The sequence below is a fragment of the Rhynchophorus ferrugineus genome, unplaced genomic scaffold (genome assembly GCF_030347505.1).
Source record: "Rhynchophorus ferrugineus isolate W39M unplaced genomic scaffold, kcgeb_rfMv2 rfM1, whole genome shotgun sequence".
Classification (NCBI taxonomy): domain Eukaryota; kingdom Metazoa; phylum Arthropoda; class Insecta; order Coleoptera; family Curculionidae; genus Rhynchophorus; species Rhynchophorus ferrugineus.
The window spans coordinates 22,791,180-22,813,616 of NW_027472580.1; the positions used below are offsets into that span (position 1 = coordinate 22,791,180).

Below are 22,437 nucleotides of genomic sequence, written 5' to 3' on the forward strand. Positions count from 1 at the left end.
ATAAACCCCTAGTTGGTAAATCGGTGACTTTAAAATATTTAAAAAAAAGCAGTAGCAGTTTATAAACACAACGGGATCTATAGCCATGATTATTCCGCTTTGATCTTTGAGTTTGATCTGGATTTTTATCCAATAATACCTTTAATTGGGTATGGCCTTCGGGCTTTTTTGATACTCCAAACTCTATGTCATTGATATCAAAATCTCCACTATTTGAAATTAAAACCAATAATTGAGATATGAAGTAAGCACTATCACCAGAAGTTTTAAGCCTCTTTCTGAGATAGTCAGGATTAATGCTCTGTGCGATAGGGCTGAAAGGAAATCGTCCACCAGAAACTAACTCCTCTTATTCTCAACTTTACTATCCATTTCTCTGTGAGCTAAAGAAATTATGTTGGACAATAAACAGAAAACTACATGAGTTTAATAATAAGAAAGGTTATTCCATCATGACACTGACTGACGAACAGATTTTATTAATATTGTGCTTATTACAAGAAAATATGCGGATGAAAGGTACCATTTACTTTCATAACTTTGTGAGAACGATGCCCTATTATTATTATTTCGGTATTGCCATATCGAATATTTTGATAGAGAAGACAATACTCAAAAATATACAGTATTGAAAATATTACTCTAAAAAAATTATTAATCTACACAGTGTCTTTCAGTGACAAAAGTAAATAATAAAGAATATCAAAGACAATAGTAAATTCTCTATAATATGTAGAGATCGTAACCAATTGATAGTAGTGGAGAGACTTAACGAAGAATGTTCCAAGTCCTACCGCTCTATAATAGTTGACCAGTTGACATTATTTCCGAGCCACAGCTACATTTATAATTAGTTGCAAGATTAGATGTTACTCAGTAATTACTATAAAAAACATTATATGAAACTATTACTGAACGTTGAAAATAGAAATTAAAAAACGAACATAGTTCTTGATTCCGTCATTCTTGAGTAGGGTAAATGAAGCAGGCGTTTCATCATAAGTATTTATCAATGAGTGCTCAGGATGCAAGCAGAAACAAGGACAAATTAGTATAATTATAAATTATGTTTATAAAATTCTTAAATGTATTTCTCAAAATACCGTGTTTATAATATCTAAATTTTTATAGCTTTTTGGCGGTATTTCATTGTAACTGTAAGAATAATTATAATCATAGAGAAATAGAGATTTAACTTAACCTTTAACTTATTACTTGTTTTAATCGCAATGGTATGAGCTGCGACGGGATCCGATTGGTTCATTTGGTTTCTATAGCGCCTTTTTTGTTTATTTTTTCAGGCGCCATTTTCAGTGTGCCTAACCTAAGAAGCAGTGCATTTAGATTTTGTATCACTTTTAGAGATTAATTTATCAATTCATTATTATTTAATAATAATTATCCGAATAAATATATTGGCTTAAGGCTATTAGAGTTCATGAATTGAAAAATATACATCCTTCAGCTAGTACGTTTGACAAATTACGTAAAGCGCTCATAAGTTAATTTTTTTCGTCTCATTTGCCTTTAGGCTTTAACGCTTTAACCATTACGCAATAGAAGCAGTAGTACAATATAGACATTATTTCTACCAGGTCTTATATGCTACAGTTAGTGCATAAGAAGCAAACTGAATGGCTTTTGCACTGAACGACTTCTGATTTTTCGCCGCATCAGCTTAGTGACAACATTATACCCAAAAATATGTGAAACTTTGTACGTGCCTTTGAAATTTGAGGGTTTCCCTCGATTTCTCCCCCTTCCCCCAAAAGATCCTGATTTCGCTACAATGGGACCACCTCGGAAGGGTACTGTGACGAATAAAAAAATTATTTTGAAAATCGGTCCACAATAGACGCAGAAATCGGCGAACATAAAGTTAAAAAAATATACAGCCGAACACAGAACCTCGTCCTTTTGCGAAGTCGGTTAAAAATGAATTAAGATGGGTTAAAAAATTTACTTGGAAAAATATTAAACTAATAAAAGGGATGGAGAAGATTAGAAATCTTCTCCAAATTAATTAATTAATTGATTAAGTACGAGGAAGTGTTTACGTGTGTGTACGTATACGACGGCAGATGTATTAATAAATACGAGAAAGATGCCCATTTACATCTCCCAGATGGACATATATTAATTTATAAGAAGCAGGAAATGCTGACTCGATCGCAGATCTCGATAGGAATCCGTGGCGCGTAATAAAAGCATAAATTTTCAAGTGGATTTGGTTATAATTTCTTCATTAGCCGTTATCAAACGACAAAACTAGACGGGCAACGCATTATCATGATCAGAATGTTCAAAATATGTTTTCAACGGTACCGTAATTTATTTCAGAACACTATAAGAAGTTAAAATAATAGTTCTTTGTTGGGTAAGTACGGTTTTTGTTACACATATTTTGAATTTTTAATAAGAAGTTACTTTATATATTGTTCAACATTTTAAGTTTCATTTTAATTAGAACGCAAAAATATAATAAAATGTTTGAACCACTGACTTTCGGAACAGAATCCTAATGATTCTTTAAAATTGGACTATTTTCGCAATATTTACATTTTCGTTGTGGTACACTGATACTGTAGGTCTTCTAATCAAGTTCTACTACTATTAAGGCTTTGTTTTTTATGATCTGTTAGTCAATTAACAAACTGTGATCATCGTCCGAGAGATATTGTTTGTCTTAGAGTCCTTATCTTTGTTAACATTTCTGTAGTATATGTTAATATGTGTGTATAGGTCAATTCGAAATATTCAAGTCAACTGGAAAGTCCCTGGCCTACCATAGTAAAACACATTGTTTTGGCAAAAATTATTTTTTTTTTTAATTCAACATAATTCCCTTCAAGGTTGATACACTGATTATAGCAACCATCCAACTATTCGATACCATTTTTGTAGTACGATTTGTCCTTTGCTACAAATTAGGCCGCAGTTTCGGCGATCACCTTCATTCGACGAAAATTTCTTCCCAGCTAGCATTCTTTTGAGATCTGAGAACAGGAAATAGTCGCTGGCGGCCAGATCTGAGAAATATGGTGAATGAGGAAGCAATTCGAAGCCCAATTCATGGATTTTTGCCATCATTTTCACTGACTTGTGACACGGTGCAATGGCACGTGTTCGCGCGCAGCAATTTCTTCAAATGCGGTTATTTTTCGGTGATTTCGTTCTTCAAACGGCCCAATAACGCTATGTAATACTCGCTGTTGATGGTCCTTCCTTTTTAAAGGTAATCAATGAAAATTATTCCATGCGCATCCCAAAATACAGACGCCATGACCTTGCCAGCCGACTGTTGCCTTTTTCCACGCTTTGGAGCGGGTTCATCGTGTGCAGTCCACTCGGATAAGCGCCGAATGAAATGATGGAACCATGTTTCATCCATTTTCACCTACCGATGCGAAAACTTGGGTTTACTACCCTTGATCATCTTCAAATACTGCTCCGAATCATCGACTCGTAGTTGATATCTTTAGAGTATCTGCTATTTCATTCAATTTCAATTTACGGTCATTCAAAATAAAATCATTTTGTGGATTTTTGAAATATTTTCTTTGGTAATAACCTCTTTTTGGCGTCCACTGCGTTCATCATCCAAATATTCATGAATGATATGATGTACACATTTAGTTCACGGTCATTCAAAATCAGTTTGTGTTATTTTTTTAATGTTTTCGTGGGCAACAACCTCTCTTGGGCGTCCACTGCGTTCATCGGCTTCGGTGCTCATTTCACCACGTCTAAACTTAGCATACCAATCCTTGATGGTTGATTTTCTTGAGGCAGTGTCCGGAAACTCGGCATCAAGCCAAGTTTTTGCTTCAACTGTATTATTTACCTTCAAAAAGCAATATTTTATCAACATGCGAAATTACTTTTTATCCATTTTTTTCACAACAAGAAAAGTTATTTCACTCAAAATGCTATAATTCACAAACTAATGATTCGACAGCTGTCAAATTTATACATTTGTGTCAGACCGGGTACTTTTCAATTGACCTGTTATCTTGGAAAGTTATACGTATATGTATGTTTTGCTGTCTTGTATGTCTTCTTGAATCGCCTCAGAAAGAATAATGGAACGAGGATGGCGATATAGAGACGAGTAAAAAAAGGATATCGTTAACATCGATAAATAGCTAACAGCACAAATTATTTACACAAAATAGAGGAAGATACAAATAGTTACTGACGCCACACGACAGCATTAAAAGGAAAAGAATTCCAAGACCTTTTCACTATTTCTTTGCGTATATTCTCCATGTACCCTTTTCCCTTTTCTACACTTATATGGCACCTCGTTCACACCTACTGGTTTTATCGGTGTTTTATTAGGTTCATTTTTGAAGAAGTTTGCTAACTTCTGTTCGCTTGCTGTTCGTTAACTCTACTACAAAAAAACAACATGCAAAAAATATAAATACTGAGTTTGTTGATTAATGTATATTGAATATAATTGAATGAATCAGATTACTAGATAGTTATAATTACTACTTAATACTTACTATTACTATGTAAATTAATTTAAATATGGTGTTTTAAAAATATGGCTATAAAAATAGAATGGCATATTAGAAATTTTTATTATTTCATTTTAATTAATAATTTTTTAAATAAAATGTGTTATTTCCAAAATTTTACAATTTTTATTTAGCTCCTGAATCTATTTACCTGCTTATATATATTTTTAACATTAAATCTAATAATCACGATTAAAAAAATGAAAGTAAATCAAGCTGTCTCGGAGCAAACTCGGATTATTCTCTGTTTTAAAATTCAGTGGAGCTCAATATGAACCAATTCCGGAGGCATATTTGGAGTAATGTATCCTAGTATTGGTCATATATCTTAATATTATTTTGAGTATTCCCTATATTTACAAAAGATTGTTTATTTAATCCTATTTAAATCTACCAACTGATTAAGTAATTTATCAAATAAATCAATCGAGAGACTGGAATGAAGTGGATCTGATCTAGGTGGTATCGATACACAATCGGCAGTTGTTCGATAAATGCAAAACAGCAAACGTTCTGTTTAATCCTTCCTCCATTTGTCGGCGCAAAAAGGCAAGATCGTCGCGATCGATGTCCCGTTGATGGTGCCGTTAATGAACTGGAACCGCGTCGACATGTTACCGTTCTCAATATGTATCGACATGGATCAAGGCCGTCCCGTCATTGGGTCGAGTTTTCAACTGCGATACTCCCACACATTATCAATTAGATTGGTGCTGTCTTTCCCATGTTGCTGACGAATGCAACAGATTAGAAATCGTGTCCTGTTACCTATCACAAGTGGTGTAGTAAAAGTTGTCGAATTATTAGGTTACCGTTTGAACCATGGATTCAATTAAATAAGATTGCGCGTAACTATGGACAGGAAATAGTTAACACTCCTACTCTCGTAGAGAACCAGTTATATTAATTATATATAATGGCATAAGTAATATTAATATATTATTTTCTAATCAGTTACTAAATTTTTGGGACCTTTATTGACTATTGATAATTTAATGAACCATATTAAAGAAAGGAAAGAGAAAGCAAAACAAGTGTCACTATATCAATATTTAAATATAATGAATACTAATTATAGTTTTTTTCCTTATAAATGAAACCAATCTGCTATATTTTGAATAGTAGTATTTTGAAAACGGCGTTGTTCCTGACATCCTGCATATCTATGGTTTAATGTTGGGTATTGGTTAGTTGGGATTCTCTCGACATTATTAGATATAACGGTTGACATTTGTATAGAATGTTAAGTTAGGATAGAGGATAAGAAATCTGGTAACAGGTATTGTGTAATATATACATAAAAATAGAATATATGTTAAGTCGTCTAGAATAATGTGTAATAATTAAAATAAGTAAATACAATCTATAAATAGTTAAGAACATTGTTTATTATTTGCTAAGCATATTAAAAGCAAATTGGTCCTTCGAGTTGATGCATGTGTTTAGTTCTATATAACAAACAAACATATTTAGTGAACCAAAAACGCGTGTTGAGTCCCAACATAGCCCATTGCTCGAATTCAACCTTATCTTATTTCCGTAAATCAGATTTATTGACAGACTATACGGTTTTATGTTGTTATGAGAAACTGTGCCGAACTTGTGAGTGATGTTTTATTGTGTACGTTAGTAGCTATTTGATCCAAAAACTAGGAAAACACTTAAATGAATTGAAATCTTATACACTTGAAAAACTGTTATTGAAATGATTAAAATATAATTCTCAACAATTGACTAGGTGTATAGAATATAGACGTGATATGAAAAGCTTACAAAGATATAAAAGTCTACTCAGCTATATTCCCAGATGTTACATAAGCTTCGGCAAGTTTTGGCATACGGAACTTCTGCAAAAATTGCACAAAATGCTACCAAAGGCACAATGGATGTTAAGCTCTTACATTTCAGCCAGAATGTTTAGAATGAAACAAGAGCTCTACCGTCACCGTTACAATCAACAGCGAAAAAACAGTCAGAATATTACAACAAACAAGTAACCATATAAATAATTGGACCATGACATGAAGAACAAAAGTCAATCAAATCGAATTGATATATATTGAATTTACTTCACTGCACACACAACAGTAACAATGAATAACACTGTCCATGTATTAATAACGCCAAGTACTTTGGGATGAATCTTGATGATGACATTGAAAAGAATATATTGGTTAATTCGAAAACAATCTCAGTTATCCGTAATAATATATTTCTATTGTATAAGCAAATTCTAAACCGGTTTGGACCTATATAATCTAGTTATAGGGATCGCAGATTCCCTCGGATACTATAATAATCATAACCAATAGCGAGACCTTCAGATACCTGTTGTTACTCAGGAAATCAAGAGAATCACATGGAGACACGAAGAGAGATTGGACTCATACCTACCTTAATATCGAAGTATTGTAATTCGATACTCGAGCAGAACAGACTCAAAAGCATCAAACTAAGTAAGGACTGATTCCCAGATATATACCTAGATATAAGTTATTGTAATAACAAATAGTATATTAATGGATAAGGCTTAGTAACAATGTATTAATTTAAAAAAACAGTTATTTTTATTTGTACAGGTAAAAATAATTAATCTGTACCGGGGAACTTGACAAATACTCCAAGAACTTTTTACAATAATTATCCCTCAATATTATTATTGTTAATATAACAATATATTTATTTATAGTATATATTATTATAAATATAATAAAGTCTTTATGAAAAGAATCATTGTCTTCTATTTCTGAAAACACAGGGGGGATAAAAATAGCAACTAGAATAAGAATATGTAATAAAATATTATATTATATTTTTAATTGCGTATAAGTGTACTTGAAAACAACTATTGCCTAATACAACAATCATAAATATAAACTTTGGCCGAATCATTTCTTAAACAATGAATAAAATTATGAGATACTTTTCTAAATCTAAACGATTGTCAAATGTATTTCAACATAGCCATAATTCGTTCTTGATCTAGAAAAAAATCTTATATGTTATTTTAAATTTTTCGGCCGCCTTATGCAGAGAAATGCCTTTATCATTGGCTAGAATTGATAAAAAAAGTAATGATGTGGGGGTAACCATTCGACCTCTATTATCTCAAATATTCATTTCTAGATAATCCTCAATGTAAGTGATTATTGACCTATTTATTCAAATTTCTAATAACAAAGTTAAATTCTGAAAGAGCCAATAATTTTCTTTCAACTTTCACACAACAATTGGTTATTCATTTGACATTCATTATTATGTATTGTATAATGTAACAATTATGGAATCGCTACTAAACTATGATGTGGTAAACCAAAAGAAACGACATGGTATCACCTTGTTGCCAGAAAGATGGTAAAAAGTTGGAGCACAAAATGATGGAAAATATACTGATAAATATTGAACCAACTTTTATCAGTCAATGTTTTTATAAAATGAAAAATTTTTCAGAACACATGCAAGCGCTTAATATATACGAAAGCGACGTGGATTAGAACCTTCGAAAGTATCCGTTAATATGAATTGCAGCTGAAGGTTTAAATCGTTTTTGGACTGCAATGATACATTGTATGAGTGACATACATTTATTATCACACACATCTCTGATTATATTTTGATAGTCTTTTAAAATCCCATCGACAAATAAGTGTTGTATAAATTTAGTGAATCGTACTTCTGGTGAACTGTACCGTCTATAGTTAATATATGAAATTTTATTATATATAAAGTATTTAAAATACATACAAAAATATGAAATACGAGTAATACGAAAAATATACAATATGTAGGACTAGTAATTGGAGAATATGGTAGTTATAATATGATTACAATGTCAAATTAAGCCTGCCGATTGGCGATTGAAATTGAATTTTGAATTTTACAGTAATCCTTATAGAAAATAACAAATACAAAAAATTCGAATGTATGTATATGTATATATCTGCGTCTAGATAATATGAAACTTACAATTGTTGTATCAAGACCAAACAGCAATAGAATGACCGTTCCGTACACAGAAGCTGTTAAAAGGACCAAAAGTGATTTACTCACCGAATATATTGTACCGTGGGATTAAAAAATACCCACCGCTATATGTCTGATTGTTACAAACACCGACATCATAGATACATGACAATTACAACAAAGAAAAACGATCAAATTTTGACAGCAATATTCCTTGCATTTGTCAAGTATATTTACATTTAACAAAATCTCTGGTGCTTCAATATTTATAATTTAAATTTCCCAGTTTCTAAAACAATGCTTATTTATTATTTGGGATCGCTTCTTTTTGCCACCAGTTTGATGATCGTCGTCTTCCTGTTTATTACGTCGGGTAATCTGAAACAGTTTAAAGAGAATTGGGCGAGGAAAGCGCCGAGGATCACGGAACTTCCCATTATCACGCCAACAGGGCAAATCGTAAATTCTGTTGAAGATTTGGACATGCAGCTTGAATTTCTAGAAGGCCAACTTGAGGATAAGGAGGTATTCAATTTGACATTACTTTCCATAGGCAATCAACAAATATAAATATATAATCTCAGTAATCTTCGTTACTTGAATTTTAAATATCGTAGAAAGAACTAGAAGAAACTAAATCGAAGCAGTTGGCCACTTGCGAGCGTCTGAACAAACTCAATGATACCACGAACCAAATAAAGAAGTATTTCTTAAAGCTGAAGAGCGAGATGACCAAATCGGAATCAGAAGTAATTAATATCGTTATTTTCCTATTTTGAAAAAAAGCGTAGCGACCATTCTATATGTTTATTCTTAGATTGGTGAGTTACGTACTCAGATCGAAGATTATAAGAAGAGACAGGTGAGACTGCGGGAGGAGGTAAACGAGAACGTCAAGTATTATACCGGCATGCTTAATAATATTGAAAACACTGTTGCTTGTGATGGATATGAATTCGTGAGGAAGGCTTTAGGAGGTGAGTTATTTTATTTCAGAATAAATAATATTTTAACCTTTGGGGACAGGGTTCCCGTAATGATTGCTATCGGTACCTAGCTTCTGTAGCTGCTCTGTGACTAATCCGTAGTCACATACGTTACGGTAACTGAGAAAAAACAAATAACGACGGTATCCGACCGAAGCTGCCCAAAGCCTTTCAAATCAAAATGTCTGCCAATATGACGGAAACTGCGAGCAAAGGAAGACATTATGATTTAAACATAGCGCCGAAAGAAATGTTTAGTCGAAATGCTGATGATTAGAGGGTGATGTCAAAAGCTCTAAGGATTCAAAAGATTGCCAGAGAAATAAAATTTGGATAAGAAAATTAAATGGAAATAATGATATTAAATTAAAGGTTCATTGTTCCAGCACTAAAATAAAATTTAATGAGGAACAAATGTTTGAAATAATGCAATGCTGAAGGAACAAAAGTAATATGGAAAAAGAATCGAATTAAAAATATCTAAAATTTTCGGTCACGTAAAATACACCCTCTAATCACGTTGGGGTCACCAATTCGGGGTAAGTGTTATGGCTCGGTGAATGGTAGTAAAACGAAATGAAAAGGTGATTGTTTACATTATGTGACCGTTATTTATTGGTAATATGAAAAGTTTAGAAAATATAAAATAGAAAAAACGGCAGCGATGCTATCTGGAGACGAGGCTTGGGCAGTCGATGGTGGCGCGTCTAAACCAAACGATGGTCGGTTACTGAATGATGGAAATACCCTTCAATAACATCCCAGATAAACGTCTCGGGGTTGCCAGTTATTTGTTATCGTGTTCTAGTTGTCACTGCTGGAACCCCGCCCGTATTCAACATCTGGGATTATATTTCTGAGTATTTTGTTGACCGTTATTCCACGATGTAAAATTCGACATGCCTCAAGATCGCTACAAACCAATAATTAAGAAATCAAGAAATAATGAATATTCCATCCATTTTATTTTATTTTGCTGATGTGGTTGGTCTTATTCCGGCTAGTGCGCTTTATCCAGAATGATTCTCGATTTAAAAAATAATTAGATAGGCAAAACCTTTATTTAAACATATCTGAAACTGTAAAAACAGCAAAGGCGGTAAAGGCGGAGGTGGTAAAGGCGACCAGACGGTCCTCTTACTGTTGCGATCGCCGCGGATTCGAATCATGTAAAATGTAAAATCCGAGAAGGAAAATGATCCCAGTCACGCCAGTAACCAGGGTCTGTAAGACCAGATGTCTTCTGGGATTATTTCTAAAGATGATCACTCGCCAGTCGGTAGGGTTAACCACGAGGACCGTGATTTTGTGATTCTAAGCCCACGTTAAACTGTCGGTCTATTCCAGATAAACCTTTAAATGCTAAAAGGATACTTTATTATATATATATATATATATATATATATATATATATATATATATATATATATATATACGGAGACAGAAGAAGTCCTTCAAGATTATCTACAATGCTATATTCTGAAAAATTCAATACTATAGAAAATGTATTTCCTGATAATGAATCAACAGTTGTATTAAGGTGTGATAAGACCACTGTTATCGACCACGTGGCAACACATTCATTTCTTTATTCATTTCAACAACATTACTTTACATTACCTTATTTACAGGAAACATTACTTTACAGTCTTCACGTTATGCTAACGATGACACCCCGTCAGTATAGAAGAAGACAATATTGATGTTCACTGGGTGTTCTTCTATACACAACTTCAATCAGTCTATTGGGCAGCATTTCATATAGTTTCTTGACATAATCTTAATCAAACTTTTCGTCTCATCACGAATAGCAATAGGTTTAGATGACACACTCCTAAATTGTTACTAAGATAGAATTTGAGTATTATCTTCTAGCGAAATGGCCTTTAACGAGTTTCGCAGCATTAAAAGCAGAATTTTCTTGCGGCATACCTTTAATTCTCCCTCTGCTGCTATAGCTTTGTTCCTGGAAACTTCACTTCTCCTCACTTCTTCCACTCAACTCTCTGCGACTTATGATCATATGATATTTCATTAAATCATGGTAGTAATACTTATTTGTATCGATCGGGGTCCATCCAAACTGAATTTATATTTGTTTGAAAATATTATATGACGCCATTTATTCCCATGATATATGTTCTTCGACAAATCGTAAGCGTTCTTTCTTATCTTTTTATGCTCACTTAAAGATCGTATCTTTGCATGTCTTTGTTCTTAAATGTCTATCATCCGGTAAGAGATATTAAATGTTTCTTTCATTAGTTTAATATAGAATTTGAAGCAATTCGCAACGTTGGTCGGTTATCTTTATCTCTATGATCCTTAGTCGGCCTCGTGGATTTTTTAAATATAATTTCCCGGATCTTTTGATAACCCATGATTCATTACTAAATCCATTTATTATGTTTGCTCTGCCTGCCATATTAAATTTTGATAATATTAAATTTATTTTTGCTAAGATTCTTTTTCGTATGATGAAAAAGTAATTTTACATTTTAAACAGGGTATATCTTGAAGTACATATGGCATTCATAAAACAAAAACATGTATTAAACTTTTTTTGGACATATTCATATGTACTATAGTTTTGTCGCTTTGTTCGACTCGTAGGATCTTACGCAGATCCCAAGAGTAAACAATGACGATCTTTTCGTAAGAAAAATGTGTAGTGTGCTAAAGCTTCGTCGCGAAGGTAGAATTTTAAATCCAACCGGCGTTTGATTTATTCATTAATAATTATCATCCATATCTGAGACTGTTCCCCGATGAATAATATATATGTAATATTACCGGAAATGCTCAACAATGTTAATTAAATAATAAATTTAAATAATTACTTTTCCATGTAGTTACAGGTGGGAGTTCTTTTGAATGATGGGCGAAGCATTTTTAATTAGCACTGCAAGAAAAGTATAGTCTATTGAAAGTTTTTTTAGTAATGCATCATGGATATTTGTGACGTCGAAATATTGCAATGTTGCCGAATTAACTCTGAGTTTTAGTTCAGTTTGGCTTTGACATACAAAATAATTTTAATCTAAATAAAATAATTGAACAAAAACATTATGAAATATAATATATATTAACATTATAGTAAATCTAATATATATATTATCGAAGGACTTAAAACTACAATTAAGACACAGCTATAATAGTTTGTAGGTTAAATTTGTTTTGTTTTCATTTAACTCTTTTCCACGCCATCTATGAGGTGGAGTTTCTAGACGCGTTTTCCTATATAATGGTATCCCCCTGGATGTCTAATCCGCCACAATTGTATATCTGAGAAACGTATTTTACTTTCCTTCGAGACTTTTTTCGTTTAGTTCTTGTTTCCTTCAATGGTGTGTTTACTTGTCAAGTCATCTTGGTATCACAGTATATTTTATTTCTTCTTCTACTATCTGTGTACATCATTCTTCATAAAATTAATCACTAAATTCTGTCTAATGCATTTACCATATCTACAAAACAGTTAGTATTCATTCTCTCCTCATACGTTGTAACCTAATGCTCATGTTTAATTTTAAACAATTACAATAATATCTGTGCACACAAATCTTTCACGCCCTAAAATACCATTTTCTACAGTTATATTCAATTAATTATGTGCATACCTTTAGTTGTTTGCACTCTCATCACTCTGTCTCAGGAATTGCTAGCATTGCACACTTTTCAGACAGACAATTTTCTCTAAAATAATTTTATTAAATTATGTTTATATCGATAAAATAGTTTGTGTACTGTTCTTATACATTTCGTATATTTAGCTTTTTATTATATAGTATATATTTTATTTTATAGTATATTATTGAATAGAGCTAGTATCAAGATGGTCAAGATTCGTTACCCACTTTGTATGTAGACGGGTTTTCTTGGGTGAATATAACTTATTATTCTTCATTTTGTAAATGATGCTATTCACAGTACTCACAGTAATATTTAGCGCAGCAGCAACCCGTTAAAAATATTTTCAATAAAATTGTAGGGAGTTATATTATTTAATATCATCAATAATTACCTCTCTAACGGAATTTACCACCAAAAGGGGGCCTCCATTATCTCGTTTCTTTTCGAAATAACCTATTAAACCGCAATCAATGTGTGACCCTAAATATCTATTGTTTTCGGCATTTTCAAACAAAGTAATATGATATATTATGCACCGGCTTAAATTATCAAAATAATCAAAGAGCTAAAATAATGTTTGCCGATTTATAACCTGCAGTAATTATAACTAATATTTTGAATAATTTAGCGTACATCTGACAAGCAGACGGCGACCGGCTGTCAGATGTATGAAAAATTCTTGAAAGCAATAGTGATAAGAGATTTTAACTCTTACCTATAAATTATTGTGGCTGTATAATTAACTGTATTTTTATATTTACCATAATGTTAAAATAAATTATATTTGATAACAGTTTTGTTCAATTATTTTATTTAGATTGAACTGAAACTCAGAGTTAATTCGGCAACATTGTAATATTTCGACGTCACAAATAACCATGATGCATTACTAAAAAAACTTTGAATAGGCTGTAGTTGTTTTTTAATCACTCTTATTCGCCTTGCAGACGAGAACGCACTGTGAACCGAAGAAAAATGACGGGACCGATGGAAAAAGTTGCGGTGGATACCAGAAAAATTTTAATGTAATTGTACAAATAAATTATTTAAAACAAATTATTACCTTGATATTGTCGATTGTTTGTCCTCTAGTTTGTTTAAGTGTCCGTTGAGGTACGCCCTGGCAGTACCATTTGATGCTGGAATAAAAGATAAATATTGATTTAAAAAAAATATTAAAAGTTACTTATATTGACTAAATATTTGAGGCGCGATATATATATATATATATATATATATATATATATATATATATATATATATATATATATATCATGCGGTGATTAACAGTTCGGAAAATGCCCATGCTGGTAGATTTGGAGGGGGAATAAGTAGGATTCTAGGATTACCTTTAAGGCCAGTTAAATTCAGTGAATTTTCTTCAGGTTTTTGGTAGCTACGTAGTGAGGACTTCTTAACCGGTATCTGCTTTCGACAACTGAATGAAGTATTACTATTATTAGATCTGACAGACTGCGGAAATTATTGCCATTTTGATAGTAATATTGGAATAAAATTTACTCTATGTTTTATTCAATTTTTATTGATATATTCAAATATTTAGGTGGATATAGTATTTTATGAAGTTTTTATAAGATAATTTTAATACAGGTTAGGGCATATCTAATATATCCTGACCACATTAAATGTACGTTTTTAGAAGTAATTTGAATGTAATAACACGAAAAAGATTTTGTGGACAATTTCAAGCTATACACGCCAAACCTGTTTAATATAAGATGATGGGATGCGCCGCATATTGCAGAAATCTCATTTTGGCCCCCCTCGTGTCGTTCAGCCAGATATAGGATGAGATTTTAAACGCGTTAAAAAATAAATTGATTTTTTCGTTGATGTGCTTTTGATGGTAAAAAGTTTTACAACTGGAAATATATTTTCTATAAGCTTATATTGGAGAGGCCGTAATTTTAGTCGAGTGAAGAGGTGATCGCTGAAACTGAGGCCTATTTTGACGCAAAGGACCAATCGTACTACAAAAATGGTATCGAAAAGTTAGAGTCTGTGGCTATGTTGAATAAAACAAAACTAATTATGCCAAAAAAATGTGTTTTACTATGGTAGGCCAGGGATTTTTCAATTGACCTGTTATTTAAAATAGTAATTATATTTTATAAGTTGTAAACTTTATTGTTGACATGGATAATTGATATATGATGATGGGAATAAGGCACCAAATATCGTTGTACGTCACTGAAGGATTTTTAACAAATGTATAGCTAAAAAGACAAGTTTTAGCGTATTTATCAGCAACACAAGTGGTGTGGCTACTGTTTTTTTATCTCAGAAACTGTTTTTTATACATTAAACCTATACTAACAGGTGGTGTTACTGTGTATTAAATAGTATCAGGTATATTTGTAGAACGTATACCGAGTAAATCGCATTTGCGGGCAGATATTTCTTGCTTTAATTTGAATAAAAATGCTGTTGAAAGTTGTCGGATTTTATGTGAAGCTTATATCTACCATGCTCCATCGAATTCAAATTGGGAATACAGGTTTCCACGTTAAAAAGTAGCGATCTTGACACACAAAACAAACAGCGTTCAGAACAGCTAAACGAAAGCATTGCTCGATGATGATATACGGATTAATCGCAAGAGGAATATACAGAATTGTTGGAGTAATACAAGAAACCTCCAACACAAGAAACAAGAACAAGAAATGTTTTATCGCTTGAAGAACATACGAATAATCCAAAATATTTAAAAAAAGATTTATTAGGATTAACACTAGAAAAAAATTCCAATCGCTTGAAGAAATTGGGAATGATTGAAAAGCTTGAATATTTTGTGATGAATGAATTGAAGCCAAGAGACATTGAAAGGCATTTGGTCATGTGTGAAGTTGAAAAAACAAATCATGGGAAAATTCGTCGCCAACGACAAAGCCGAATATCCATGGCTCCAAACTAATGGTCTGTATTTGGTGGGATTAGCTTGCTGTGGCATACTAGGAGCTGGTAAAATCAAACCATCAATGCGGATAGCCATCGACTACAATTGATGCGTTTGAGATAAAAAAAAGCAAAAAAAAACAAAAAAAAAAACACGAAAAAAATAACAATAAAAAAAGTTACAATGCTCGACCTCATGTTGAAAAACGGGTAAAAACATAGCATGATAGAGCATGATCCTTCTGATTACTACTTGTTCCGACATATGAGTCTTGACCGACCTGAGCAGCGCTTGAGTTCTTATGAAGATACCAATAATTGAGTCGATCCGTGGATGGTTTCAAAAGGCACATCATTCTTTTGAAATTAATCGTAAATTGTTTGAAATATGAGACAAATTAGCGGCTATCAACTGACAATACTTTGAATTAAATACATTGTACCGATTTTCCACTATAAAGCTTCAAGCTAAAAAATAATCATTTAAAACTAATTTATATGCCTAATATTTAGACTTATTTTACTGTATATAGTTAGGTGTCGGAACTATTTATTGAATAAATATATTAAATAATGTGAACTCAATGGTGGATAAGCAAGGCCTTTAGAACAAGAATAATGTGACGTCAGAAATACTCTAAAGACAGATAAAAAAAGAAATGTGTACAAAATGAAATGAAGTACTGACTATCCCACTCTATAATCTTCCAAAATCTAGTTTTAAAATGTCAATAATATATTATCCATTAGAGACATTTTATGATGAGTATATAAAGTAGTACTTGAAAACCTAATCTAATTATTACCATCAGTATTAGAAAACTTTTTATTAAATTATTAATTGGGATAGCATCTACTGTTTTGAACACTTACACATCTTTTATATCGAGTGATGAAAACAACTATCTCATACGCATAACATATATTAATTATCTTGTCCAATTTAATATAGCTGGATGTATACAAAATTCATCAGATTATTATTGTTCACGTTTCGAATAATTACATCTATTACATGCGGAGAAATATTTTAAAGGTTTAATATGAATTAATAACATAATACATACCTTTCACAATACAAAGTTGTTAGCTTTCATTATGGCAACGATAATCTAATTGTTATTAATGGTTTTATTATGGACGAGATATATCAGCTAAGAGTAAAGGGTATTCTAACAAACGATTGTTAGACACAACAAACTAAACAAATTTAAATTAAGAATAATGTAATGTTGAAAATAGCTGATCAACATTTAGAAACATGTAAACAAAAATTAATATTTGCTATTTTAAAATATTTGTAACTAATTTTACATAATATACCTTTCTTCATTAGTTAGTAAAATACATTTATACTATACAGCAATAATATAATATCACCAGTTGTCTAATTTATCTGCTCTGTTAGTTTTCTGTGGAGATTTATATATTATCAGGAAATGTTCAGCTATTACAGCAATGCAGAATAAAGTTATGTAGGTATATAAATTATTTGCTAAACTTACTTGATTTATTACACACGCTAAATTGATATAACAAATTAACTAACATATTTACAATTTATTATCAATTGGTCTTCATTACAAGAAAATATATTTAATATAATGTATTTGATCTAATTAACTGATTGTTTTAATGAATATATTTCACTAATATTTTCGGTTTTTTAATTTATATTCCAGTTACTTAATACAAACTAATGGAATTGGGAGTTTGAAATCTTAACTTAAAATAAAATCAAACTTGTATTCATACGTATCTTGTTATCTTACTGATATTAATTTATAAACATAAATATAAACCTTTCTTCTTCTCTAAATAACTAAATAATGTAAACAAAAGCTTGCAACTGAGACCAATCGAAAATATTAATGAAAACGAAAGAAACAGAACTAAGTTGTGAATATGATATATTTTAATATCTAAGTCAAAGCATCGATATAACAGGTCAAGCAACTTTTGTTATTGTGAAACATAGATAAAAAGGAATTTCGCGTATTGATAAAAATATTGCTTTTTGAGGGGAAAAATACAGCTGAACCAATAACTTGGCTTGATGCCGAGTTTCCGGACATTGCCCCAGGAAAATCAACCATCAACGATTGGTATGCTAAGTTTAGACGTGGTAAAGCAGGCACCGAAGGCGGAGAACGCAGTGGACGCCCAAAAGAGGTTGTTACCGATGAAAACATTTAAAAAATCCACAAAATGATTTTGAATAACTGTAAATTGAAACTGAATGAAATAGCAGACATTCTAAAAATATCAACTGAACGTGTACATCATATCATTCACGAATATTTGGGTATGAGAAAAGCTCATATGAGCTCTGTGCAAAGTGGGTTTCGCGCGAGCATACTCAAAAACAACGACGAGTTGATGATTTGGAGCAGTGTTTGAAGATGATCAAGCGTAATAAACCCGAGTTTTTGCATCTATATGTGACAATGGATGAAACGTGGGTCCATCATTTCACTCCGAAGTCCAATCGACAGTCATCCGAGTGGATTGCATACGATGAACCCGTTGCAAAGCGTGGGAAAACGCAACACTCGGCTGGCAAGGTTATGGCGTCTATATTTTGGGAAGCGCATGGAACAATTGTCATTGACTACCTTGAAAAAGGAAAGACCATCAACAGCGACTATTAAATAGCGTTATTGGACCGTTTGAAGGGCCAAATGACCCCCAGCGACTATCTCCTGTTCTCAGATCCCAAACGAATGGCCGCTGGGAAGAAATTTTTGTCGAATTAAAAGGTGATCGAAACTGAGGTCTATTTTGAAGCAAATGACAAATTGTAGTACAAAAATGGCATTGAAAAGTTGGAGGGTCGCTATAATCCGTCTATCACCTTTGAAGGAAATTATGCTATATAAAAAAAACTAATTTTGCCAAAAAAATTTTTTTACTATGGTCGGCGAGTTTTCAACTGACCTGTTAATTTAGTTGATTGTAATTTTTTTATTTACCATTTGACTGTAATACAAAATCGCAAAAATATTGATTCATAATAAAACTATACTATACACGGATTATTAAAAATATGATGATGCGCATCATAAAATACAGCTGCTATAACCTTGCCAGCCGACTATTGCGTTTTCCCACGCTTTGGAGAGTGTTCATCGTATGTAGTTCACTCGCATGACTATCGATTGGACTTCCGAGTGAAATGATGGAACCATCTTTCCTCCATTGTCACATATCGACGCAAAAACTCGGGTTTACAATGTATGTTCATCTTAAACTTAAACACTGCTCCGAATCATCAACTCATCGTTCTTTTTGGTGAAAAATGAGCTGGCACAGCACTCAGTTTGCACAGAGCTTTCTCATACCCAAATATTCGGGAATGATAGTTCAGGAATAGACGTTCACTTGATATATTTATAGTGTCTGCTATTACATTTAACTTCAATTTACGGTCATTCAAAATAATTTTGTGGATTTTCTTAATGTTTTCGTCGGTAACAATCTCTTTTGGCCGTCCACTACGTTCACCTTCTTCGGTGCTCATTTCACCACGTCTAGACTTAGCATACCAATCCTTGACGGTTGATTTTCCTGGGGCAGTGTCCGGAAACTCGGCATCAAGCCAAGTTTTTGCTTCAACTGTATTTTTTTCCTTCAAAAAGCAATATTTTATCAACACGCTAAATTCCTTTTTATCCATATTTTTTCACAATAATAAAAGTTGCTTCACTCAAAATGCTATAATTCACAAACTAATGATCCGACAGCTGTCTAATTGATACACGCATCTTTTGAGGGTGAGGGCTAACTAAAAACGTATGCATTTAATACTAGCAGCGCCATCTATGTGTCAGGCCGGGGACTTTATAATTGACCCGTTACAATAAGTCTTGAATTTCCAAACGAGACCCCTCAAAATTAATTTAGAGTCAATATATGATAATAAGTAAATTAATTTTTATCCAAAACAACATTTTCAGACGCAAGACCATCGACTTTTCCAACCGTACGTTATTTGGGATGGGTCAATCTCCAGAGACATAATGAACTTTTTATCTCTCGAAACATTTGCCCTGACTAGTCTCATCAGTTAAACGCGATCCTGCCCGGGTCGAACTCTCGAGCCAGTCGGAACGAATTTGAATACAATCACGGCCGGGGATAGCACCGATTCCTGCTGGTACGCGGACCTAACGGCGTCCATTGTTAACACCCGGCGCTGTAAATTAATGAGCGACAGCGCCGATAAGTCACACCGAGAGCGCGCTGGCCCGTCGGCGAACGGCATGCATTAAATTTGTCGGCCGAGATTCGGATTGCGAGATAATAAGTCGCTCGAATAGCCGAAATAGTTGTAGGGGTGAACGTAGGCATCCTTAGAATTATTCTTAGATATATTATTTAACGAATTTTTACTGATATAAATCTTATATACATTCTATTCAAAATAACAGTGAATTCACGTCATCAAGATGTATAATGTATTGTCTGCCGTAATATGTAAATTCGTTCTAAAATCAGACAAATATTTACCATCTCATTTTATTCTATTTAAAAAGAGACATAATACAAGATACGTTCGAACTACAGCTTATAAATCGGCAAAAGTTTTTACGCTTTGCCTGTTTAGATAAATTTTAAGTCAATGTTTATTATTACTGCGATTGAAAATGCCGAATCCAGACAGAATAGGATGCGTCTCCGATCAGTTAGTTCGAACAGGAACAAGATAATCCACAAGAACATCTCTTCTTGCCAGTAAAATTCGCTAGACAGGTAAACATTTTTAGTGTTTTAGAAAAGTGTTCAATGTAAATATAATCAAACACAACCCCAACCTACAAACTATTATAACTATTTAATTAATTATAGTTTTTAGTTCTTCGATAATATATGCATTAGTTGTTCTATAATGTTAAAATAAATTACATTTGATAACAATATTTTGGTTTAATTATTTTATTCAGAATAGAATGTTGTTTTATGTCAAAGCTAAAATGAACTAAAACTAAGAGTTAATGCTGTAACATTTCAACATTTTGACGTCATCAATTCAGATGACGTCAGTTCATTGTATTACTGAACGGGCTATATATAGTCTATTCCAAACAACAGTGAATTGACGTCATCTTGATGTATAATATAAAGCACACTGCGGTTTGAAAAATTAATTTTAAAATCAGACAGTACTTTTCCTTCTCATTTTATTCGAGTTAAAAAGTGATGCAAACTGTCTGAGGCGTCCAAAAATGTAAGCAAATCAGCCTAGAGAAATTCGTCTGGTTATCGAATATTTGCAAAATTCTTCAAAACTCCTCAAACTGCTGCTTAAAAGTTATAGAAAGATCTCAGAAACGGCGTCTCTATTCAGCTCACAGGAACACTTTAGAGAAGTAAGTATATATACTATTAAATATTAGGTTATAGGCTGTTTTATTGGAAATAGTTTAGCTTATTGCAGCTGCAATGAATGTCAGTATGGACATTGTGATGAGAATCTCTCAAAAATTTAAAAAAAAAAATATAATATTGGATTTATTGAAAAGAAAGTGTGAAAACTCTATCCGAGTTAATTTTTATGAAATGTATACAAACAAACGAAAGCTTTTTCGATATAAACATTTAACAAAATTTCTGCACACAAAACTGTTAGTCTGGGAAGTATCCATAGAAAACTTATGAAAGAAACTGAGCAACTTATGAGAAATGCTCTCTATCTAAATGGTTACGAGTACGCATATAGTGCAGCTAAATAGGCAGCCTTTTACCAACAGATCTAATGGAACTTACAGACATTGCTTTAAAAAAATACAATTTTTAAAAGTTTATAATACAATGAAGGAAGATTTGAAGATGGATCCAATATATCCAATGGTCGCTCACGGTAAGATGATAATAAAAATAGCGTTAAGACAACAAAAGTTGATGGAAAAAGGTAAATGTTGGAATAACAATTCGTTAGAAGTTTTATGAGTCATTATATTTATTAATAATTCATTGCTGATATACTGATTTTGTTGTTTAATACCTATACCACACTTATATAACACCTTTAGTTTTCATGAAATTGAACAAACATATTGAAGAAGAAACTAACAAAAGACAAAATCGTAAAAAAATATTAGATAGATTGGAAATTAAAAGCTTAATTATTTACTTGAGTTAAACTATATGAATGTGGTATTAAAATGCAATGCTGATCATTCCTAAGACAGTGTGATGAGAGTGTTGTAGAGTGTGAACGATTTGTGTGCATAAATGTGTGCGTAATTGTTCAGAATTATATATGAGCATTATGTTAGATTATATGAAGAGAAGATAAAAACTAACTGTTTTGTAGATATGGTAAATTCATTACAGAGAATTCGGTGAATAATTTTATCAAGAATGGTGTACACAGATAGTATCAGAAGAAAATATAACGATTTCAAAATGAC

The 22,437-nt window shown here is 32.3% G+C and overlaps 2 protein-coding genes across 3 annotated transcripts in view; one reads left to right on the plus strand and one right to left on the minus strand.

The window, feature by feature from the left end:
* LOC143206499 (calpain-9) overlaps positions 1-22,437 on the minus strand; it is a 167,763-nt gene that overhangs the window by 32,146 nt on the left and 113,180 nt on the right. For both annotated transcript variants that reach the window (XM_076419071.1, XM_076419072.1), the window contains one exon: positions 14,172-14,247. In XM_076419071.1, coding sequence (XP_076275186.1) covers positions 14,172-14,247 — 76 coding nt within the window. The remainder of the gene's footprint in view (positions 1-14,171; positions 14,248-22,437) is intronic.
* Positions 8,687-14,155, plus strand: LOC143206501 (uncharacterized). Its single transcript, XM_076419074.1, has 4 exons — positions 8,687-9,014; positions 9,107-9,238; positions 9,307-9,466; positions 14,056-14,155. Exons 1-4 carry the CDS (start codon positions 8,787-8,789, stop codon positions 14,070-14,072), a joined length of 537 nt encoding a protein of 178 aa, XP_076275189.1. The 5' UTR covers positions 8,687-8,786; the 3' UTR covers positions 14,073-14,155.